General features: G+C 38.5%; 1 protein-coding gene across 1 annotated transcript; it reads right to left on the bottom strand.

Moving 5' to 3' along the window:
- Positions 1 to 1,595: 1,595 nt before the first annotated feature.
- On the bottom strand, positions 1,596 to 25,000 carry LOC121276741 (very low-density lipoprotein receptor-like). The gene is made up of 14 exons (XM_041185287.1): positions 24,883 to 25,000; positions 24,314 to 24,428; positions 19,838 to 19,845; positions 17,792 to 18,157; positions 16,379 to 16,501; positions 16,186 to 16,305; positions 14,976 to 15,092; positions 13,985 to 14,110; positions 10,480 to 10,651; positions 9,562 to 9,786; positions 5,874 to 5,992; positions 4,720 to 4,859; positions 3,554 to 3,695; positions 1,596 to 1,798 (listed from the first exon to the last, which is right to left on the bottom strand). Exons 1-14 carry the CDS (start codon positions 24,998 to 25,000, stop codon positions 1,596 to 1,598), a joined length of 2,094 nt encoding a protein of 697 aa, XP_041041221.1.
- Between the last annotated feature and the right edge of the window lie 578 nt (positions 25,001 to 25,578).

Raw genomic sequence — 25,578 nt, 5'->3', positions numbered from 1 at the left:
CATTGCAGAAAACTGTTGCTCAGTACTAATTAGATGACTGTGACGACCAATGTAGTAGTGGTAACAGTGGTAAAGGGTAGAGACAAGATGTTGCCAGGACACATGTGGAAGCAAACTCCATGTCAGGATGTTGCTGCCAATAAACCACAAATGTAGGGGCTCCAGTTGGTAACAGTGCAAGGTCAGGAAAAAAAGCCAGTGCTGGAGATAATCCAAATCATAAAGGAATGGGGTAAATCCCAGAGCAGGATAGCTAAGGGGGAAAAAATTTAGAGAAGGCTGGAGGCATTACATGGGGCTTATAGCACAAAGACAGGTCATTCAGCCCAACTTTTGTACTAATGCTCCATACAAGTCTCTTCTCGCCTATTTCATCTAATCCTTTCTGCATATTGTTTGCTTCCTTTCACCTGCATGTACTTATCTAGCTTCCCTTAAAAAAGGTACCTATGCTATTTGTCTCAACTACTTCTAACCACCCTGGGTAAAGTTTCCCCCAAATTAAAGTGATTTGTTAATATTTTATTCATGACCTAGTTTTGGACTGCCCTACATGTGGAAACATCTCTACTATGGTGGGGGAGAGATTGAATTTGATGTAAAGGTCTCCATCAGGTCATCCTTCTCATTCTCCAACCTGTTCAATCTTTCTAGGTAGGTGGTGCTGGTGTTGTCCTTGGAATCTTTTGCACCTTTAGCACCTCTATCATTTGTGTATTGGAGACCAGAACTGTACACAATACTTCATGTGGCCTAATCAAGCTCAACTTATTTTTCTAGTTAATTTCTAGAGGAATAAAATTATGCTTTGTTAGCATTTTAATCCATTGCTCCTCAGTACCATTTAGACTTCAAATGTGGCCTCTTACACCTCCTACAAAAATGAACCATTTTATTTGGAAATGGTTAATTTCAATTTGTCATGTCCATTCCGCTTGATGTTTTGTCAGTCTTCCTCTATAATTACCTGTCCCCAATAGAGAGTAGAGTGGTCTACAAATTAAAATTTTATAAAGTTTGTAAATGATTAGCACGAAATGATCCAGCACCAATCACTTGGTAACACCTTCCTGCCAATCTAACTATAGCCATTACAATTTTGTAGCCAGCTTCCCATCTGTCCTGCTCCTTGCCCCAACTTCACATGCTCAGACTTTGTCATGAGTATTATGCAATTTTAGTGACGACCTTTTGAAAATCCAAGTATGTTTCTACGTTATCCTTATCTAAGAATTCAAAGGCTGGTCAAGGAAAACCTTACTTTCTGAAATCATTGACTATTATAGATTTGGTTTCTTGATGCATCTAGGTTGATCAATAGTTGCATGAGCAGAGCAAAATGACGAAGAAAACTACACTTATCTTGGAGGTTGCCAGCTTTGATTCACAATGATAACTCACAAATAGGTGATTTACTGCTGAAAACTAAGAAAACGTGTACAAGCCACTTCAGGAGTCCTGAATTTTCAGGTTTCTCTCAGCACAAGTTGGGCAACACCTAAGAGTGTGTTTCAGGTTGATGTCCGTTACTGATCAGAAATGTAACAGTCTCCATAGATGCTATCTGACCTGAGTACTTCCAGCACTATGTACTTCTATTTCATTTCCAGCATCTGTAGTACTTTGCTTTTGTACTTCATTCTCATACCTGTTCTACAGTGCTGTCCATCCTTTTGCAACTCCATTCCAGATGGACACACACAGGTGTATTTTGGAGAGTAACTGTTGATCTGAGGAGCTGGAAGACACATGTATTTACATCCTCCATTCTTCAGATTCTCATTGCACCAATCTTTGCCTGAAAACAAGGTTTCAAAATAACCTGTTGAGCCCAGGATCCTATGGCAGCTCACAGCATGTTAAAATATATTAAGATATCTATACTAAAGATATCTAATCTTGTAGCCAACATTCCAAACTGCATTATAACACAGGGTTTGCTTTCATCAGTTCATTCCATAAATTCCCCACCAAAGCAGTTGTCAGCAATTACTGCTATAAGCAATGGATGGCAAAACCAATCTCACATCTAACAAAAGCGTGTCCAAGTCCCAACACAAGTACACAGTTTAAACCAAGCCAAATTTATTGCATTTCATTAATTTTCATGCACTCTATTCTCTTCCAATACAACCACAATACCTCCAAGTGTCCCAAAAATTTTCAGTGCATAGAATGAATGCTGCAAAAAAGGAGTGTTATGGAAATCTGTAAGTACAGGTGATTAATGGGCAAATAACAAACTGCCAGAAATAGCCACTTGCTTAAATGGGATAAAGTTTTCATTGCGGACACCAGCAATATTGCTCATTTGCATATCACAAAACTGACCATAAAATGCAGCCCATTTGCACTGGTTTAAGGCAACTTTAACAACTGCTTTAAAAGAACTGATACGTTTAAGAGTGGTAACTTAGTACAGGTTAACAACTGGAGTTTCAGAAAAGTGGATTAATTGATTAAAAACTGAGTAATCCAATTAAAAACTATCACTAATTAGATTAGGATATAGTATAGTCAGTTTTAGTAAATCAAAATTAAAGAGCAAATTTTAAAAGCTTTTGAATATAATGTTCTCATGCCCAAGAACCAGATTAATCTAAACACTATTTTAAAGGCCCACAAATGAGTTCAATTAGTAGAAACCTTTATATTGATTAATTCACCCTGGGCTCATGGTCACTAAGCAAGGCTGATCTCTACCAGTTTCTCTAAACTAGTGCAAGTGTTGGGAAACTTGGATTTGTGCTTAAAATTCAGTGATCCTTTGTTACACTGGACAAAATTGCACTGACTACAGCCAGTACAATCATTTTGAAACTCCATTCCAATGTTTAAGTTAAGCATCATCTTTAATTGACTATTGGTGCTAGCAATTGGTTATTGTCATGCGTCATATTAGTGGCTGCCTGTGGCAAGTGTGGATGGTATAAAAAGGGTTTTGGGGCGAGGGGGCAAGCTGTTAAATCCTCCTCCCTGAAAAGTTCAAGATTAGATGTGAAACTCAGTTTTGTTAGATTTGATGATCAGCAACAGGAATTTACCAAAGTTATATTTTTGTATGCTATTTACACACATCATATTGCATCATTTAGCTTGTACTTGATAGGTTTAAGCCTTTGAGGGCTTGGAATGAGCAGAAAGGAAAAACCATCTGAGCAGATCTTGAAAGATCAAATGACATGGTCAGTATTTGAAGCAGAGCAGGACAACTCAAAACTAAGCTTGCCCCACTCAATGTTTAATCTAATAAACAGCCATGTCAGAGTGACAGATACACTGGCATGGTGAGCATCCATATTTGCATTTTGCAATGCAAGGTCAACTGATCTTACATTTGAAAAAAAAGTGAACTGACAATTCAGAATTCAGAGATCCATTTTTGATAATTAAGGCATCATGGGCTTTGGAAATAATAATCAGCTAGTTTTATGTTTAGTTAGATGCTTGCATAGATTTTAGAAGAAACAAACAGTAAACCACCAGTGGTAACTGAAAATGGAATGTTAGTTTTGTTCATTTAAAAGATATCAAATTTCTAGTAACTACCTACCTGTTGGCTGTACAAGCTCATGATAGACAATGATGTCCTGAGCTTCCTTAAGGTTGGAGATTAACACCATCAGATCACTTCCTGTGTATTTATTAGCTCCATAGATTGTGTTATACTTCCAGTCAGTCCAGAAGACATGATCCTGAAATAAGACCACTTTCAAAGTTCATACCAAACAAAAGCAAAGTCTATCAATACTTATCACAAATCCATAATCCAGTGGGTGGAAGTAACTACAGTACAAAGAATGAAGTTGAGTTATTGGGTAGAATTGCTGAATGGGCACCTACAACTAACTGCATCAGCAATGATGTTTGACTTCAAATTTTAATATTTCATCTAGCCAGTGTGAATCCATCTCAGAACTTTTGTCCACAACTTTTATCCTTCCATTTTAAAAAAGCAAAAAAGGGTCAACTTCTATATAGAAAATTCTGAAAAATAATATGTCTGGCAGCATCTGTGAAGACAAATAGGTTTCACTACGGTCCTTGAGGGAAGAAAATCTGCCATCCTTATTTAGTATGCTTACTTTGTAACCCACAACAATGTTGTCAACTCTTAATTGCTCTTAAGGACAATTAAAGGGTGGGCAACAAATGTTGGCCTTGCCAGTGACACCTACATGCAATGAATGAATTAAAAATAGAATTGTGCCCACTTCACCTAAAAAGTTGATTTACTGTGCAAGTCATGACTTTTCAGACACCTCTCTACACTTGCTACCAGACCTGTATTTCCAGCAGTATGTGTCTATCTTGCAGCAGTATTTTACTTTATCAACATCTATCTCCATATTGCAATGCTCCACACTACACTGATTTCATGTTATGTTAACTGTAATAAATATAGCATAATGAAAGTAGTAATTACAGTAAAAAACGCTGAAGAGGTTAGGTGTTTTCCTGAAGAACAATGTTGTAGTTATCTGTGTGCTGCATAAACAACCTTAACTGACTAACTGCCTCTTGACTTTGGGCAGATGAGTACATGGAGAAGAATACAAGATATACCCAATACAAGCTGAGGAGTTTCTGTAAAAAACTCGAGAATCTAAAGAGTTTTTTTAAAATGTCACTTTTTCCAAAAGTGGGATATTTAGATATAGCAACTCACTTAATACAAGTTTCACAACTTCATACTATGTACTTTTCATCAAGCCTTACCTCAAATATTGATACACCAAAAGGATGTGCAAGAAATTCATGAGAGGAAAGTACAGTTCTTCTATCCTGTCCAGTCATATCCACACTTGATAGTGTATGCAGCTTAGAGTCAACCCAATATAGATGGTTTTTCACAAGATCTATGGGAATGTTGAACCAAATAACCATAGCATGATTTAAGATAAAATTTTTAAAAACTGCACTCTTATGGTATGGCAGGTGGTATTTGCCAGATTGCCCAAATCCCAAAAGGGAAACTTGGCCAAGCTATCAACAGTTTTGCAATTTATATTTATTACGAGAAGGTTTGTGCACCGAAGTCAGAAGTTTAAAAAAAAAAGGGGTCCACTACCACCTTTGGAGATTTTAAAAAATTATAACCTGTTAATAAATGATTAACACAAAAAAGATTAGTTACACAGTTAAACTTAGTATTAAGTTTCCAAAAGATTTCTACTTAGACTCCCAACTACACACTCTTCAGTCACCAGCCCAAATAGATTCTTAATCTATATAACATCCAGTATTACCACGAGGTACCCACAGTTGCTATAAAGGGAGGTATTTCACAGCATTGCTCTCCTTCGATAATGGAATTTCAAAGCTTTTAACAAGACCTTGCTCTCTGGAACAAGCAAACACTCCTTTAGGGCGGCAAAAGCCTGCCTCTTCACAGGTCTGTTTTACACTGTCCACGTTTCACATCGCCACACCTCAGACAGCTTTCCATCTCTCTAAATATAATTTTCTCCTTTTGATCTGTAAATCCCAATGTTTCACTTTTGCTTTGGAGGTTACTTTTCCCAGAATATAAAAATCTTTCTTCATGTTGTCCTTATGGCCAGTACTTGTGAAAAACAAACTTAGTTTTGCCTTATTTATCTTGCCAGTTGTAAAACATCTCATGTCCCTTTGAAAATTAAACCACCTCAACTTATCTACAAATGCAAATGCTGGCTCTATCCCATTTACTCACCTTACTTCGCTCATCCATTTCCACTTCAACACTGGTTTTTCCACTTTGATTCAAACTGTGCAGTCTGATCATCTACAGTTAAACTAGTCTCACACAGCCCCACAAAGCCTGCTTCAGTATCCAACAGTAATATTAAGACATTGTTTCCTTTACAGTACTCATATACAAATCTACTCACCAAGTGCAATGGCATTTGGCCATTCAATGTCTCTGGTAACTAGGAGCTTGCGATCAACACCATTCATTCCTGCTTTTTCAATTACTGCAGGCTCACCCCAGTCTGACCAATAAATATACCTTAGATTAAAAAGAATATACATTAAGAATATGATCTGAACAGTCCTTGTTGCATTCCACTGAAGCTTCTGGTCATCAAGAAATATTACAATTCCACCTAGAGATCCTGGCTGTTTATGAAGGCATTTTTGAAAATGGCTAGTTGTTACATGGTGGAATTTGCCCAAGCCATAAGCACATAAGATGTAGGAGCAGTTGGCCATTCAGCCCAAAAAGTCTGCTCTTTAATTTCAATGAGATCATGGCTAATCTGATAATCTTCAACTCCACTTTCCTGCCCTTTCCCCCCAATAACACTTTATTCCCCCACTGATTAAAAATCTCTCAGCTTTGAATATACTTAACCCAACCTCGATAACCTTCTATGGTAAAGAATTCCACAGATTCATTACCCTCAAATTCCTCATCTGTTTTAAATGGACACCCTTATTCAGATTATGCCCTCGGGTCTGAGACTGCCCTACAAGGGGAAACATGTTCTAGCATCTACCCTGTCAAGCCCTAAGAACCTTATATGTTTCAATAAGGTCGCCTCTCATTCTTCTAAACTCCAATGAGTACTGACCCAACCTACTCAACCTCTCCTCATAAGAAAATCCCTCCATACCTGGGATCAACTTAGTGAACCTTCTCTGGACTGCCTCCAATGCCAGTATATCTTTCCTTAGATAAGGGGACCAAAACTGTTCACAGTATTCTATGTGTGGTCTAACTAGTGTCTGGTATAGTTTTAGCAAGGCTTCCCTATTTTTATACTCCATTCCCTTTGAAATAAAAGGCCAACATTCCATTCACCTTCCATATTACCTGAACTTGTAAGTTAGCTTTTGTGATTCATGCACGAGGGCCCCCAAATCCCTCTGTGCTGTAGCTTTCTGCAGTCTCTTAATTTAAATATTCAGTTCCTCTATGCTTCCTGCCAAAGAGCATAATCTCACATTCCATCTGCCAAGTTTTTACCCCGTTAACCTGTCTATATCCCCCTGTAGACAGTCATCCTCACCAATTGCCTTCATCTATTTTTGTCATCCACAAACTTAGCAATAGTACATTCACTTCTCTTATTCAAGTCATTAATATATATTTAAATTGTGGCCTAGCACCAATCCCTGTGGCACTCCACTGGTTACAGGTTGCCATCCTGAAAATGTACCCCCTCCCATATCCTAACTCTATTAGTTAGACTACTCACACCACCATAGGCTACTTGAGATAAGAGCCCAATGTGCAGTACCTATCAAATATTTTAGAAATCCAAATATATTACATCTACTGGTTCCCCTTTATCCTGCTTGCTAACTCTTTCAAAAAAAAGTCTAATAAATTTGACAGGCATGATTTCCCCTTCAAGAAACCTTGCTGACTCTGCTTGATTATATTATGCATTTCTAAATGCTCTATTACATCCTTTATAACAGACTAACATTTTCCCCAAAGACAGATGTTAAGCTAACTGGCCTATAGTTACCCATTTTGTCATCTCCCTGTTTGAATAAAGGGTGTTACATTGGCAGTTTTCCAATCCTCTGCAACTTTCAGAATCTAAGGCCCCTGGATTAATAGTCCAGTGACAATACCATTACACCATGCATTTAATGTGCTTCCAAATGTGTGGAACTCCTCATACGTTTTCTTTCTCCACTCAATTGTTCCCTCCTGTAGAGTGCTTTGCTGTTGGGATGTAACTCATGTAAGAACCTGGGGAATCCAAGTCAATACGAATGTAATATGAACTCACAATTGGAACTGGCCCACAATGGCTGTCAAATACAAAACCAGAACAGTTTCACACATGCCAACTGCTCCAAACACAAGTCTAAAGGAGCTTTACATTTTTTTTTTGGGGGGGGGGGGGGGAAGATGTGGGGGGAAAAGGAGAGAAGTGGAGGTAGTGAGAGAGTGAGAGAGTATGCAGAGGTGGCAAATGAGAGATTTGGGGAAACAAGTTAAGCTCTACTTAAATTCCAGATTTTTCAATTTTGTGCAAGTTTCACAATTGCTTTTTAATGAAAATTGACACCAAGGTGTACAAGTGATGTGATATTAGATCCACATGCAGTTTTTGTAAAGAAAGTGATTCAGTACACAGCCTAAAAATCAAAAAATGCTTTCTTGCACTTTTCCACTGGAGGCCCGGTTGCCTTTTGAAGCAAAATACTTGGGGGATAGATGTTTCTGCTTAGTTGTATGGTTTCTTCCTGACTTTTTCCACAAATATTTACACTCTTAGAAAATGTAAAATGCCAAAATCAGGCCCTGGCCCAAGGTTGAATCAACCACCATTGGAAGTTTGGTAGCTGTGCTTGTTTGCAGGATTTCCAGGGGACTTGAAAAAGGTGAACTGGTTCTTTTGGGCCCAAGGACACTAAAAAGTAGGATTTAAAAAGGCTTGAATGCAATTTTTATCTGCATTTGTGAAGCAGCTAATTACTGTTCCCCAAACTAAAATGTTATGCATATTTAATTTATTTCAGTAATTTAAAGTCAGGTTACTCATGTGAATCAACTAAAAAATGCTATTTTACAGCAAAATGTTTTGCTAGTTACCAAAATTTAAGTTTAAAAATGCTGCCTAATCACATTAGTACATGGCAGTGTGTGTGTATTGAGAAAAGAAAATAGCTTCAAAATTAGCAAATTTTGCATCCAAAACAGATATTCTTTCTGTGCGTGTCTGGTAGATCTGATTAAATATTTTTGTTGCAAAAGGCAATGTAGAATGAATACTCAACATTCATATGCTACTGTTGTGATAATTAAACAGCTCTTGATCTTGCATATTCAAGTAGCCCTTTTAGAAATTCTAAACCATGAAATATTTGAACTAATTTTGGCCTAATGTCCTGTGCAGAATGAAATTAGCATCCATCAGAAATAAATATAAAATTAATTGGACACAGGGGCATAGAAATGCAGGCAGAAAACCATTTAAGGCAATGAATATAAACACAAGGAAATGTTTAATGAGCACAATACTGGTTAGCTTACAGTTAGTAATGTTGCGCTCAGTTTTAGGTATAGTTATAGGAATGATTAGAAGCATGAAACATGCACAAAAAGATTCACACTACAGTATAAATTGAGGGGCTTTGGTTGTGTAGGCTAAAAATATGGAGTTTTCATGGGTAGAAAACGGTTTAAACAGGGAAATGAAAGGTTTATAAAGGGTGGTGGTTTTGGGTTAGTGAATCAGAAATATGGAGGGTTGAGAGATGGGAGCTGGGAGGGTAGTTAGAAATTAATTCATTTGAAGGCAGTGAGGACAATATATACACAATGGTTATTGAGGTGGAGACTAAATCATTAAACTGGAGCTGGTTCAATATTTGGAAAAATGTAAAAAGTGAAAAAGAGAATGCAGTTGACAACTTCAATCCAAAAATATCACAAGGGAAAAAACGTGTCTTGTGCTAGTAATTCTGTAATGCAAAAAAAACTTTATGCATTGTTAGCACCTGTGGATAACTGATCCTCCAAAAGCCTTGATTGCAAAATGCTTGAAAACTCAGCTAAAATGTGCACTTTGAATCAATTGGCAATACTCTGGTAATTTAAGGCAAGGTTCATACCCCAATAGTGGATCAACTGCTACAGAAGCTGGTTCCCTCAAGTTGCTTTCAAAGAGCGTTTTCCTTCTGATTCCATCAAAGCTTGCAACAGATATGGTCCTAGCACCCATATCAGTCCAGTAAATGTTATTGTAGATCCAGTCAACAGCAATTCCCACATGAATTCGTACATTGTTAACAAGCTTGGAAATACCAGCGCTGCCTTTGTGTTTATCCATCTGCATGCTGTAGAAAAAGTTAAAGCAAACAAATTGAAACCATTTTTAGCTCATGGACTAAAGTGGTCATATTAATTAAATTGCCTCAAATGCATACATGTATGGTTATAACAGATTTACTGGTTGTGTCCAAGCCTCAATGTAAGCCACACATTAGGTCATGATTTGAAGAGGTTTAAATAAAATAAGACAATGCTACAAGTTAAATTTGCATTAGTGCTTACTGGTTTCATTTAAAATATGAAAAAATCCCATTGTAGATCAGTTTTTAAGACCAGGAGAAATTAAACATTTGCAATTACTATGAAATAAAATCAAAGCAACTCAAAACTATTTATCCTCAAAATGTTCAAAGATGGAGGCTGTTGTAGGGTCAACGAGTTGCTATTGTTGATAGAGTTGATCTGCAGTTACTGCTTGGGTGGAAATATTAAGTTTATTTACAATATAAATCAGCAGCAACTACACGTGTGCTTTCAACTTCCACCATCTCTACACTGACTGCTGAGGTAGGCTGAGCTACTCTCCTATTGGTTACTCCAGATCATGTGATCTTCCTTAACAGGTACATTACACTAAATAAAACCATAATTACTACAGAGGCACTTTGTAAATTTTGTCCAAATTGGATATTGAAGCTAGTTCAGTGCAGTTTTGTACAGTGCCAGCTACTAGATAATAAAATTAGGATTTGAATTACCTAAAAATAGCCCGCTGTCCCAAGTCAGCCCAGAAGATTATCTGCTCTGCCACATCAGTATCCAGCGCCACAGCATTTCTCAGTTGTGCAACTACCTGACTATACTCTTTGTGATGCAATCCCAGTTTCCTGATATCATGGCGATTAGTGAAGATCAAGTATGGCTCCTCTCCTATTAAAAAAGAGGGGAAATTGAAAAAACGTTATGTCCCTCAATTCACTCAACCAACTGACATTTACCTTGGGACCAAGGCATTTATGCAGAGGTGTTGAAGAAGAGTGACAAGTTCTATTAGTTTGTCCCAAAACTCACTATTCCCAATAGAAATGAGGTGAGCAAAACTAGAGTTCACTAGGTTACCACAAACCCTGTAAAAGGACGAGTGCAGATTGCTCAAGCCATATTCATTCCTATTATACTCTTGGTGCTAAAATGATTGTCTACACTGAAGCAATCATATTAACCTATGCCCTGCAACATCCTGTTAAAGTAACCTTGTCGAAACAAGCTCAGCCATTTGGAATTACTTACATTATTTCCTTACATTTTACTTCAATTACATTACTAGAAAGTAATTCAAAGATGACTGAATTCAAGTCACTCTTCTGAAGATTATATCTTCCTTGTTTAATTGATTTGAAGATGGACGTTATCTTTAATATTTTTGGGAACATGGTGGTAAAGGCAGCTGTGTGCCCACGATTAATGAAACTCGGGCTAGGTTCATAGTTCCCATAGATGAGCTGCCTGAGATGAAAATGTAAAGTTGCTAGATGCATGCATTCTTAATGAGGGCCAAGTAAATAAGTTGGGTTTTAAAGTTTGCCATGAGGTGATAGGCAAGGACAGCTTTTCAACTGCTAAATTTCAAAGGGAGTTTGAGACTTTTACAACTTAAAAAGGTTTCGTAAGCAAACAAGGGAAGAATATAAATTATTTGGCCTGAAAGTGGAGGCAATAAGACATGAACATTTTATATTTTAGAAAAGTTGAGTTCAAAAAGATGCTTAGGGCAATGGAGCCTAGGACGAAAAAAGACATTTAGGGAGAGGCGTTTAGTAGATCGAAGGTCACTGCATGGAGGAGATGTCCCAAAACCAGCTATGCTGAGTTGTGAATTTGAAGCACCCATCCAGTTTCAAGCCAGAGGAGAGGTCTTTGTTTTCAGAAAAATAGTCTGTTTCTGAACTTCCTTCTTCGGATTTGGGAGTGGGAGTGGTTTAGTAAAAGTTTTTTTGCCATTTGGGTAATATTACTGGATTTATGGTTCAAAATCTTAAGGGAGCTGCTGCCAAGTAGATTACTTCTATGTAATGACCAAGTGGGTTTTTTGGCAGGGGGGGCAGAGAAAAGAGAAATGTTTTGTAAAACTGTTTCAACTGTGCAATTTTAACCTTGTTTAGTGTTCAAGTTTTTCTCCTTTAATAAATATCTTTTAATTTTAAAATCCTAAAAAAGTGATACTTGGTTTCTACGCTTCTGGGATCAGTAGTTTCCCCTCGTTTTCAAAATACTGATAACATTTGAGTTTTGTAAGACAGGTTTCCCCTCTGGATTTGGCTTACTCAGCTAACATCAGCTGCAGTCATAACATTAAACAATTTAGGTGGTCTAATACAGCCAAGCATCATGCAATGAACTTTTATAAAGTTGGAACTGAATTTAAAATCCAAGCCAGGAAACAGACTGATAGTCAGCTCAGTTCTGGTTATATAGTTGAGCTACACAAAAGCAAATATGCTAGGAGGTAATTTGTGCACAAAAGTAATCTCAAATAGATTGCAGATCTGTGTCAAGTATGGATTTTCTACAGGTATTTTTTAAAAAAGGAGAAATTCCTACAGCCAGAGGTCAGTCATGGAAAATTAAGTGGGCTAACAGGGTCTAACCAGCCTCCTGGAGCTTACCTGATCGCCTTAAAGCAACTTGCCCCCAAACCGAAAAGTATTTTGTTTCTCCTAGAACATTGCTACTCTTATACATGTTGCATTGTTAGAATAGAATGAATTTAATGATCAGCTAGTCTCCTGTTCCATTTTATATGTAATTCCTACACAAGGTCAGCATGGTTTCAAGGTAAAAGTAATGCCAGAGAAAGCAATAGTTTGATATAAACTGTTAAGTCTATAAGTACCAGTGTGCTATTGAAAGCAAAAAGTGTGCATATAGTTAGAGGAAATGCACAAATATTTTGCATGGGGCAAAGACAGGTCACATGAAATCATACAAAAGCAAAATACTCCAGATGCTAGAAATCAGAAAAACAACATGCTGAAAACAGGTCAGGCAGCATCTGTCATGAGAAAGAGTTAATGTTTCAGGTTGATGATTTAAGTTCTAGTGAGGTCAATCTGAAATATTAATTCTCTCCAGAGATGCTGACTCATCATTCATTGGCCATAAGACACTGATTCATCCAGGCTATACCAAAATTAACAAAAGAGGGTGTAAACTTGTTTAGAGACATTTGCTTGGTTAGAAGGCATTAATGATAAATGGACCCTTAGCAAAAAAAATGTACAAATACTTTTGAGGAAGCCGTTAGGGTAGGGAATGTGGGACATCTGGTAGACATACTTGATAAACTATAAGGAAGTGGGTCAGTGGAAAATTGCATTTAATCTAGATCGATAGTGTCATACATGTTGTTAGGCCCAACAATGTGTACATAATTTGCAGGGGATACCACTGAAGTTGCAAAAAAGGAAATTGAAGGCTCATGACAAATGCAGAGAAACTATACTTAATGCTAACAGGGTATTGGGTTATATTAATAGAAGCAATGCAAATCAAAAGGGACAATTGCCACAATGCAAAATACATATGGAGCACTACAGTTTTGGTTCCATCAATGTGAGCAACAGTGACCTTGGCAAGGTTGAGAGCAGCTAGAAAAATGATTACTAGCTTGAGAGTCAGTGACTCAGACTCAACACGATCAAATTAAGTCAGACTTAGATTACCTAGTGATGGCTATAAACATGACAAACTGAACAGTCTGCATTGTTGAATCCAGTTTAAAAAGATTATGGGGCACAAGCATGGGTGGTGTTTAGTTATGATGCTCCTATCATGTACAGGGCAAGCCTTTTCACATTCATGTGCAAGCTTTCGTGCTCAAATGTCAATAGTGGAACACAGCAGCACTCATTCCCAACATTTAAAGTGAAATCAAGCCAGATATATCACTATGATAAAAGGAAAAAATTATAGCCTCAATACTTGAAATCAAAGTTCAGAAAAGCAGTCCCACTGCACAAATGGAAGTCTCTCCAATTCCATGGGAGTCTTCCTTTCATCCCAATTACTGAATTCAAAATTGTGAGCAAGTCTGTCACTGGAACTTAAAATGGGTTGAGTATTTTAGTGATCATTTTACTGGTCCGTCAGTTTACGAAAAGCACTTCAGTCTGGGTGCTTCAAATAAAAAAAAAAAGTCCTGGGCACACATCCATCACTAACACCCAATTCCCTTACTAGATTTTCAACTGAAGGTATACTTGCCTACAGCCTTGCAAACTCCACTAGCTGGATCTATGTTATATCCAATGTGACATTCACACATATAGCTTCCTTCCAAATTGATGCAAGTTTGACTGCAGGTTCCAGCAATTTTGCATTCATCAATATCTGCAAATAAAGCACCGGCATCTTTTTGATTATCAAATGAGTCACTGTTTCCTTACTTGTTAAGGCGCAGCAGATGTTAGATGCTGAGCTGTTCAAGTCCCAGAGAGAAATTTTAAATAACGACCACACCTATCTTAGTTTGTATTTATTTTGAGATGCTTGTTTTGAATTCAGTAGTAATAAGACCGAGTCTTATGGGTTTCTTACAAAAAATTAAATCTTTATTAATAAACAGATTTTAAGCACATAGGTTTACAAATTATTACAATAACTCAGATTAACTGGGGGAGCTAACTCCCAGTTAGACCTCCATTAAGGCAACAGTAAAATAGATTTTAAAAGACCCAGTCAAAGTAACACGATCCCCAGAACAGTCGAATTGAAAGCAAGTTTTTTTCCACTTCAGTTCGTGTAGTTGGCAACGAGGCTTAGAGGCTGGAGGCTTTTTACACTTGTTAGATCTCAATGCCTTCCTCCTACACATCACCTCCTTTATGTAGGTTTCTCCCTTTTTAATGCAAATCCCATTGTCCCAATATGTCTTTTTAACTTTACTTTTCTAAAAAAAATCTTTCATAGTACCAATTTTATCAGTAGGCTTTGGGAAAAATAAACACTGTTTGGCTTCTCCTGGCTAAGTGTAACATTTCGCCACCTCAAAATTCAAATTACTCAAATAGAACCCACATTCAAACTTCAGCTATGTTTACCTATTTCACATTTCAAACCTAGCTTCCCTTCTGAAGTAAAGTCTTCAGACCAGCTGTCTTTAATTCAATTAAAGTTCCACACACACTATTCCTACCTTACAAAAACATTATGAAAATTATATTTTCCTGACAACTGAATAGTGGGATCAACTTACCATCACAAGTTTTATCAATTAACTTAAAACCAGCAGGGCAATCACATTCATAGCCAATGATCAGATCGTTACAGATATTAGAACAGCCACCATTGTCGTTTAAGCACTCATTCACATCTGGAGAAAAAAAATTACTTTAGTACTCTCCCAATAAAATCACTTCCAAAAATGTAGTTCTGTAAGCATACAAGTACTTGTTAATAAGCTACATAACTAAGCTGACTTTTTACATGGTTGACTCACATTCTGATGTGCTTTCAACACAGTACCCTACAGATTTAAAGCTAGTTTTGTCAGCTCCATGTATTTACATCCTGATGGAGATACCCAAGTCAGGGCTGGGTACTAAGTTCCACAAACTGACATTGAGAGACTTAGTTTCTTAATTCATGATCTAGCTGGAAAGTATTGCAACAGCCTTTGCCCCAGAGATCCAGAAGCAGTAACAGAATGGAAAATTTCAACATTTAAAAAGGACTTGCACTCGATCCCTTTGCAAGTAATCGATTGTAACTTTTGGATAAGTGTGACTTATAGGGGAAGACTGGACAGAACCCTGTTTAAGTGGACATTTCTACCTGCAGAGAATTGGCCAAGTCCTTGAAAGAGACTGGAATTCTACTTTGTGTAGTAGTCCCAGTTTCTGCCACAGATCTGAGTGGACTGCCTACCACTTTAGATAGTCTGCTGTATCTGATATTCCATATAAAAATTTAGTTAATACCAAATGATATTTAATTTGCATTGATTTCATAAAAAAGTGAAACCTTGATTGCTAAATTTCTTAATTTGGGATCACAGTAAATTTGGTTATTTTGGCTTGTGGATGTCCACAGGGATTATAGACAAGCAAAAAAAAATCGTTCTGTAGGTAGCCTGCATTGGAGATGGAAGTGAAAATTTCATATTAAACCAGAGAGTCCAATATTGTTATCTTTTAACTTGACAAATATTTTGAATATAAAATTTTAATACAAATGTAATGAAAGTCACCAATGCACTACATGACAAAAATCAGTCTTCAGGCTTAAACCACTTGGTTTTACTAGAACCAGACTACAATATGCTTAGTTTAAGTACCTTTAAACCAATTCTGAGTATTAGAATGTTGGCACAATAGAAACCTATTTAACTACAGTCAAGTATGTGCAGGTTTTGTCTTGCATCAGGAAAGCTTTTATGCCTGCAATGCAACTAATTCACTACTTACTACATTCCTTGGATGGTTCGTCACTCCAGTCCCTGCAGTCTTGATGCTGGTCACAGACTTTTATCATATCAATACATTCTCCACTGCCACATTTAAAGTCAGTGGGTCCCATGCACTCTACTGCAGAAAGATAGGGAAAACGTTTATAATGAAGAACTTGTATCATTTATTCTAAATGACACTTCATACTTACCATTCATACAGCCTGATTCATCACTGGCATCAAGACAGTCATTCAGTCCATTACATTTTCTGTCATTATGGATACAGACACCATCCCCACATTGGAAGTGATCTGGTCTACATGTGTGATGAGCTGAAAGTCAGAACAGTATGCTCACATTTAGGTAATCCAGCCTGTTTTGAAACTAATGGTTAACATGTGCACCGAAAACAGCTGCTTCATTCCCATCTGAAATCAGATTAAAGTTTCTTCAGGACAGCTTTTAAAACTCATTGACTAGGATGACAAATCTCAATTCCATTTTAGTACCTCTTATTGCTAGAAAAATCCCCATGTTGTTCATAGAATGTAATAGAGTACAAAAAAATACAAGCTGAACAAAAAAAATGTCAGCTTGAATGTGAGAAGCTTGCTGATGTCTAATCCAACTTAATTTTGAGGGAGTAATAAGGATGGGGAGTTTCTACCAATGTCTTATGGACTTCTAGAAAGCCAGAAGTTCTGCATGAGATCAACAGCAAAAAAAGGAGAAGAATTGGGGGATAACCTTGCAATGACATACTTTAGTTATCAATGAGGCAAGGGAAAGATAGGAGATAGAGAATGTATTCTGGTGGTATGCAATGTTCCCTAGGGATCAATATGACAAAACCATCTATTTACAATGTGTCAAATGGTTTGACTGGAGGAAGAGTGTATACCCAAGATTGCTGATGACAAGTTTGGATGCATAATGAGTTGTGCAGAAGGGGGCAGAAGTTTTAAAGGATCACATGGATTAACTGAATGGGAAAACTCAGATGGGAAGATTAGATCATCCACTTTAGTTAATAACAAAAAATCAGAATAGGAGACTAACTGCAGTGGAGGAAATTTGTATCTTACACTTTCAAAACCTAGTTACACAAGGCCAGATTTTGTGATCCTTTAAATTTTAATCAGGGAACAAGACCTGTGCAGTACCCTTCAGGCTTAAGCATGGCCATGCACCTTTTATTGCCCAAGTACACAACACCTAATGCACTATTGGTGATTTAAACAGCTAATGGAGTGTTCACTTTTGTCAACACATACACACCACAACAGTCCCCCAAAAAAATGGATTCTTGAGCATTTGAAAACTGGACAGATTGACAGCCAGTTTTAACTTTGGCAGCAGTATACAGATTGAACAGCGATAAAAACAATTTATATATCTATTACATCTGAATTAGCCAACTGAACAGGTTAAATGGCCTATTCATGCATGTTCCTTAGAACTGATTAGATGTTAACATCTACCCACTCTCTCTCTCTGCACCCTCCCTCCCCCCCCTCCCCCCACTCCCCCCCATCCCACCTCCCATTCAAATCACAACTAGAAGATGAGCACCACTTAAGAAGCCACTCAATATCTAAAGCAGCAAAACTTGAACTACTTACAGCAATTGACTTCATCACTTCCATCTCTGCAGTCCATATCTCCATCACAGTACCAGTGACTATGGATACATTCACCAGAGTCACACTGAACAGCATTTGGAGAACAGGTCAGAGGATGAATGTGCCCACAACGGCCTGGGAATTCATCAGATTGGTCAGCACAATCAGCATTTCTGTCACACACCCAATTCAAGGGGATACATTCAGAATTATTGCACTGAAACTCATGTGGGCCACAGGAAGCTGGTGCACAGCCTTTTTCATCACTTCCATCACTACAGTCACTCTCATTATTGCAGACAAATACCATAGAAATGCATCTACCATTGGAGCAGGTAAATTCTGTTAGGTCACAAGTAAAAGCACCTGAAAAATGATCAAAAGTCAGGTAAGACTGCTTGAAATAGATGATTTCTATCTGGGCTAATTTCAAGACTTAAATATGATTGAACAGGCATTAGAACAAAAAGACAATTACACAGTGGGATATATATTCACTGTTCAATATTGCAAGCTCTCCTGCATAGTCACTTCAACTTTGTCAACAAGGTGTTTTTTTAAAAATAAAAACTCTCAACTGGCAAGATAATGAAAAGTTGCCCCCATGATCATAACTTCCAAATGAAATTTGCACACAAACCCATTTACATGTCTAAAAGTGGGCCAGGATCAGTTGCCACACTTCCAGCACCATATCAGGAGCCACCGATTTATCCCCTTGAGCCTGTTTTGTCAATGGGGATCATTTTTATTTGTGGCATAGCTCCATATCCCTTATTTTCTATCAAATCTCAGACTTTAAATAACTGATTGCAGAAAGGTTCAAAACTCCCACCACCCTTCAAGTAAAAGGTTTCATAATTTCACTCCTGGAAGCCTATAAATTACAGCCTGATCTATGTTCCACTGTCTTAGATTCTCCTCTAGCAGAATATCTACTCTGCTCATTTTAAAAACTTGATAAAAATCACCCCACCCTGCAACCTTCTAGATTCCTGTGAATACAACTAGTTTGTGCAATTGAAGTCTAGATATCAAATAAAGATCAACAGCACTTCCTCCAACACCAATCTATCCTTCCTGAAGCGTGGTGCCCAGAACTTAGTGCCCCAGATGTGGGCAAACAAGGGCTTTGTATAGTTGAAACAGCACCCAGTCCAAAGACCAGCATTCCAACAACCTTTGATTGCCCAGTCACTTTGTAAACTAGAAGCAGTAGACATCCAATATTTTATCTTAGATGACTTCATACTTCTCTATATTGTAATCCTATTATCAGTTTTGCCCACTGAATCTATTGACTTCCCTTTGTAATTTTGTGCTTCCATTCACACTGCTTCTATTCTGCTCATCTTGGTCTTAATCAAGAAATCTGGATGGCTCTCCATCCTGCTATATTAGTAGTGAATAATTGAGACCAACCCTCCACTGAACCTTGTGGGACATTAGTCATATCTTGCTAATTATTCCTACCTCCAGTTTCCTGCTGCTCAACCAATTTCCCCACAGGCAGGATAATTTACCTCAATTCCAGTCTTCATTTTCAGCTAACCAACTCAAGGGACTTGATCAAAAACCTTCATGTAAATAACATCCAAAAGACATTTCTCTGCCCATTATCTGAATCACGTTTTCAAAAAGTTCAATCAAGAGTCAGGCCTTTAACAAAATCAAGCTGGGTCTCCATTCAGCTGAAAATTCCCAACAGATGTTAGGCTGATTTATAATTTCTGGCTTTTCCCCTCAACCTTTTTCAACATGTGCACTTTCCTCAATCTAAAAGGAACAGCTCCTGAATCAAGAAGCCTTGAAAAAGGTTATTTAGGGAATTTGTAATATCACCACACTTCATCTCAGGGCTTTAAATGAAGTAAACACTGGTCTTTGGATTTGGAAGTGCCATTATTTGTGGTTAATTTGCATACAGATTCAATAGTGCCCTTGAGGTATGGCATGCTCTTCCTCCAATAAGTACTGAATTTTTAAATATGAACACAACAGCTACATTCTGGCTTAAGGGCCACAGAAATTAACCATTTCCTTCACCACAGATGCTGCCTTACCCAAGTATCTACAAGATTGAAATATAAACAATTTCCAGCATTCACAATTTGTGATTCACAATTTTATTGCACCTGTCACAGAGTGCAAAGAAGAGTGCAGGACATGCCAGCAGCACCAGTCATATCCAAAAATGGAGGTGTCAACCTGGTGACACTACAACACAAGACTACTTGCATGACCAGCAGCAAGCAATCCCACAACCAACGGACCAGTTCTAAGCTCTACAGTCTTGCCTCATCCAGTTATGAATGGTAGTGGACAAATAAACTCACTGGAGGAGGAAGCTCATCCTCAAATGATAGGGAGCCCACCACAGTGCAAAAGATAAGGCCAAAGCATTTGCAACAATCTTCAGCCAGAAGTGCCAAATGGATGATGCATCACAACCTCCTCCCAAGATCCTCAGCATCACTGACACTATTCCTCAGCCAATTCGACTGACTCCACATATTAACAGTTGAAGGCACTGGATTTTGCCAAGGTTATGGGTGCTGACAACATTCTGGCAATATTACTGGAAACTTGTGCTTCAGAACTAGCTGTCCTTAACCAAGCTATTCCAGTACAGCTACAACACTAGCATCTACCCAGCAATGTGGAAAATGGCCCAGGTATGTCCTGTACACAAAAGCAGGACAAAATCTAATCCAGCCGATTACCACCTTTTCAGTCTTCTCAAATCAATGTGGTGGAAGGGACCAGCAACAGCATCAGTGAGCAGGTTGTTTAATTGCTGCTTGATAACAGTTTGGGTTTTGCCAGGGCCACTCAGCTCCTGACCTCGTTAGTCTTGGTTCAGACATAGACAAAGCTGAACGAGGGGGAGAGAGTGACTGCCCTTGACAGCAAGGCCACATTTGACCAGGCATTGCATCAAGGAGCCCCAACAAAACTGGAATCAAATGGGAATCAGGGGGAAAAACTCCACTGGTTGTCCTAGGCCCAACCATCTTCAGCTGCTTCAATGACTTTCCCTCCATTATAAAAAGATCAGAGTGGGGATGCTTACTTATGATTGCACAATGTTTAGTACCATTCACAAATGGCAATGAAGCAATCCATACCCATATGCAGCAAGGCCTGGACAACATCTTGGGCTGATAAGTAGCAAGTAACATTTACATCAAAGTGTCAGGCAATGACCATCTCCACAAACAACTAAACATCTTCCCTCATTCAAATGGCATTACCACCACTGAATGCCCCAGTAACATCCTGGAAGTTACCATTGACCAGAAACTGAACCAGCCACAAATACAGTGGCTGCAAGAAGTCAGAGGTGGGCATTTGTGATCAGTAACTCACTGCCCAATTCCCCAAAGCTTGTACAAAGGTGGAAGTCAGGAGTGCAATGAAATACTCTCCATTTGCCTGGATGAGTACAGCTCCAACACCACAAGCTTGACACCATCCAGGACAAGACAGCCTGCTTGATTGGTACCTTATCCACCCCTTCCACTAGTGCTGCAGTGGCAGCTTGTGTACCATCTACAAGATACATTGCAGCAACTCACCAAGACTCTTATGACATCACCTTCCAAACCCATTACTTCTACCACCTAGAAGGACAAGGGAATCAGGAGATTCCCCAACATGTTCCCCTTCAAGCAATACTATCTAGATTTTGGAACTATATATAGTGGTTCCTTCACATCACTGGGTCAAAATCCTAGAACTCCATCCCTCAAAACAGCACTATGTACCTGCACCACAGCCTGCAGAAGATCAAGGTGGTGGCTCACCACCACCTCAAGGCAGATTAGGTATGGACAAAAAAGGTAGCCTAGCCAGTGATGTCCACATCCATGAAAGAATAAAAACAAATAGAAAGCCATTTCAGGTTTCACCAAAAGAAAAAAGTGTAGCAGCACATCAGTCAACTTACGATTAGACTCAAATACACTTAACCAGACACTCAACCCGGCATTGCAATGGGTAGGATAGATTGTAGACGGTTATCAGGTCACTTAATGGATCTTTTAAAAAACAAATGCACACATTTAAAATTATATCCATTGGGAAAAAACCAGCACTAGATGCCTGCAAGTGCAGTGCCTGGTGTTGAAGTCATTACCTCCAGTGCAAATTGGGCTCTGCTAGAGTCAGATTTGAAATGCTAAAATCTAAGTCACAGGAGTGTATTTGCCACTTCAAATTAATTGGGATTCAAAATAGGAATTTAATTTCATTAAAACAATATTAAGCTAAATTGGATTAATTTAAACATTCTACCAAGTCTTCAGATAAATGGCTGAGTTCCTTTCTCCCCTAGTTAAGGATTGGAGTTTAAGGTGGCCAATGATTTTGTTACTAAATGTGGGAAGTTTGCCTGTATGTTGGATGAGTGCAGTCATCATCCAAGTTGAGGCTCTTTTACTCATCTGTTCCCTCTGCTCCAGCATCATGACTCCCTCAAAATTGCAATTCACTGGCAAAAGGTGGCAAGCTGAACAATGGTTACCATCTCAAATTTGGGCCCTTCAAGAGCCCATTCTCTATATCCTTGTTATACCAATCTGGCACAATGGCTCTACCTCACCCTGCTCCCACCAACCCCTCCAATCTCCCACAGCTTTTGAGACAGTTAATTTCCTCTTCCACTTCCCAGCTCAAGGGACTGCCTTGCACAGCTCCTGCACTACCTATGGGCACAGCAATCACATCCAGTGTCACAGCAGGTCATGGCCCAAATTACTTAGATGTATTTAAAAAAGTGTCTTGAAAGTTCAGAAAAGGACAAACAAAAAGCTGGTCGAGACTAAAGTAACCACTTGCTGGAAAATTCCAGTGGATTACACTTGACTAACTGGTCCTGAGAATGGAATGTTGCACCTAAAAATGTCAAGGCCTACTTCAGACAGACACTTCAAAAGGAAAAGGTGCAATGCAAAAACTGAACTATAATCTCCTGCAGTTGCAGAGATAATGAAGGATGATTCCCACCTCCTGTGGGTTAAATCCCAGACTCTGGGCATGTCTTCAAAAGAAAGCAGCTCTGGGAGAAAGTAGCTTGTTTTTTCCCCTTCCAGGAATACACAAGGGAAGGGGTTTAAAAAGCAATCTGCAACCCTGATGTGTGCTAGTTTTGGTGTTCCAGGCCTGGTGTGCGAGGGTGTGCTGTGAAAGTCACAGCTGAAGAACATTAGCTCAGCATCCCTGTGCTTGCAGGTAAAAGTCCTAATTTCTGGAGGCTAGTCAGCCAAATACCTCAAAAAGGAACAGGAAAACTCCTTTCAGCCAACTTTGAGCCAAGGAACTCCAAACCTACTGCTCAACTGCCAAAGTCAGCTCTACCAGAATCATCCAACTCAACAGCTACAACATTTTGCCAACTACTCCTCACAGATAAGCCAAAATATATTTTTAAAGCTTTATTTCTGGATTTGTTTCTCACATCTAATCCATGTTTGTACATTTTTTTTCATGTTTTAGTAACTAAAACTCACTGACTCAAGAAAGCCAGGTTAAATTGGTTCCTTTTAAAAGGAAATACATTTGGACTGAAAAGGTATCCACGAAGGAAGGGATCCTTTTTAAAATTAAACTTGTTGTGACTAAGGAGATTGAATAAAGAGGGGGAGCCAGACCATCCATCCATCTCACCTGGGAGCATAACAATTTGGGCTTCCTCGACCAGGATCATAAATTGAGGGAACCTCACTTGGTGACTGTTCATAACACCTGCAATTGTTCTTCCCCTCCCCCCATCATTGACTTTTTTCCTCATCCATGTGCTGACTGGTGGCATCTGGGGACACCAGCCAGCACATTTATTCCAACACCTAATTCCATTCCTCCACCACTGTTCAAGGCTCCACAATCACAGATGCTATCAGTTCATCAAACATCAAATCCTGGGGTCAGTGAATTGGAAATTCCCTTGGCTAAAAAGGAAGAGGTTAAAAACCATCATTCAATGCCAGTTACAAACCCAGCACTTGAGAAAGTTTGAGACCTAGAGTTGAGCTTTTAACCCCTGAAACTAATATCACATTTCCATCCCCATATTGTCTTTCATTCTCTCTTCTTTACCTCGGATACAAAAACCCTCATCTATGCTTATGTCACGTCTGGACTGGTAGCTGCTTTAAGAATAAAACCTGATGCTTTCATTATAATAGGAACATATGGTGTTAATGGCTACAAACTATCCATTTTGACCAACTACTTCTGCACTCATTTCTAAATTGGGTTTTTAACAAAAAGTTAGTGTAGCAACAAAGTATTTCCCATTGGCAGAGATAGCCAAGGCACATGGTAGGCAGGTCACATTGCTCCTATCACTAAATTGGGGGGTAGTGCTCAATGTTCATTCTGGCATGAATATCACACTTTACACAGATCATTTCAGTTCTTTGGCAGCACAAAATATTGAAAAGCAAACCAAAAATAACATCGTTCACCACCCAACCCTCAGCACCATGCTGACACCAGTTTTGTTTTATGCCACATTACCACAGTTCTCCACCACCATTATCACAGTCCTTTTCACCATCACACCTCCAAGAGGCAGGAATGCATTGAGATGATTCAGGGCCACAGCTGATTTCATGGATATGAAACTTTTTCACATATCAATCAACAATCGAAGTGCCAGGTTAGATAGTTTAGAGAAGCACATGCACAAATAGAAGCAACTTATTTTGACTGTTTACACAGCCAAGTTCCTGGTGCAAGTTATTTTTCAATGATTGATCTGTGTATTTCCACTACCCAGATTGAATGTTTCTAATGCTAGAAGTAACTGAACTCAATTCAGTAAGTGCACTGTCATGTGCCCCAAATCTTGGGTAATGGGAATATTGAATTCTTCACTTTTCAACTAGTCATTTTAAGGTTCTGTAGTATCTCACCTGCTGCAGTTTTTACTTTACTTATGTCAAAAAATTCCACTGGCTGATTTGGAGCATTGCTTCTTAAAATAGCAATTAGCGCAGGTGAATTGAAAAGGTTACATGCATATTTCTGTCAAGGGGCAAGAAGCTATAGGCAATGAAATCATTAGAGGTGACCATAGAAATACTTACGACAGATTTCAGGACTTTCATCAGATCCATCTCTACAGTTCACATTACCATCACACAGCCATCCACTGGGTATGCATTGTCTGTTGCGGCACATAAAGTCTGATGGCCTACAGGTCATATTAGCTAGTGAATAGAAACCAGAATGTTAAAACCATACCTTCTATTCTGTAAAATCTACACTATTATCTTGTCCACTTTAAGCAATGACTGTTGTATTGAACAGGTTAATTTGCACAAATGCATTCAGCATATTGCTTTGCTAGAGCTCTGGTAGAAAACGTGTAAATTTTCTGCCACCCAAGCCTCAAAAAATAAGGGTGTGACCATAAGGATTGAACATTAAGGTGGAAATTCAGAGAATGCTAAATACTATAACAAAGACAAATGCAGAAGTGCAAAAAAGGAGAAGCTAAGCCAACACAAAAAAGATTGAAGACCTACATGTTCACACTTATGCTTAACTGTTTCAGAGTAAAGCTATCAATTCACTAAAAAGGCCATTACTCTGCATTGTGAACAGTTAGGTTATCCAGATTTTATGAAGGATGAATGCAGATTAGCCTTCAGAATTAGACAGCATATGGAAAATAGCATACGGAAAATTTTATCATCCCTACAAGACATCAATATCAAGTTACTTTTCTCCAGGCTGCAAGCTAATCTGCTGTTTGGTTATTTCCCTCCAAGTTTCCTCAG

Source organism: Carcharodon carcharias, chromosome 4, assembly GCF_017639515.1.
Source record: "Carcharodon carcharias isolate sCarCar2 chromosome 4, sCarCar2.pri, whole genome shotgun sequence".
Classification (NCBI taxonomy): Eukaryota; Metazoa; Chordata; class Chondrichthyes; order Lamniformes; family Lamnidae; genus Carcharodon; species Carcharodon carcharias.
Note: the sequence above shows the minus strand (reverse complement) of the source record. Positions and strands in the feature narration are given on the sequence as shown.

What these genes read in the sequence shown, in the direction of transcription:
- LOC121276741 (XM_041185287.1), bottom strand. Translation starts at nt 25,000, where the DNA reads ATGACCTGTAGGCCATCAGACTTTATGTGCCGCAACAGACAATGCATA. An exon ending in TGAAAGTCCTGAAATCTGTC is followed by an intron (nt 24,429 to 24,882) that starts GTAAGTATTTCT and finishes TTGTTGATTGAT; the next exon opens with ATGTGAAAAAGTTTCATATC. An exon ending in AATTGATAAAACTTGTGATG is followed by an intron (nt 14,111 to 14,975) that starts GTAAGTTGATCC and finishes CTTTATTTGCAG; the next exon opens with ATATTGATGAATGCAAAATT.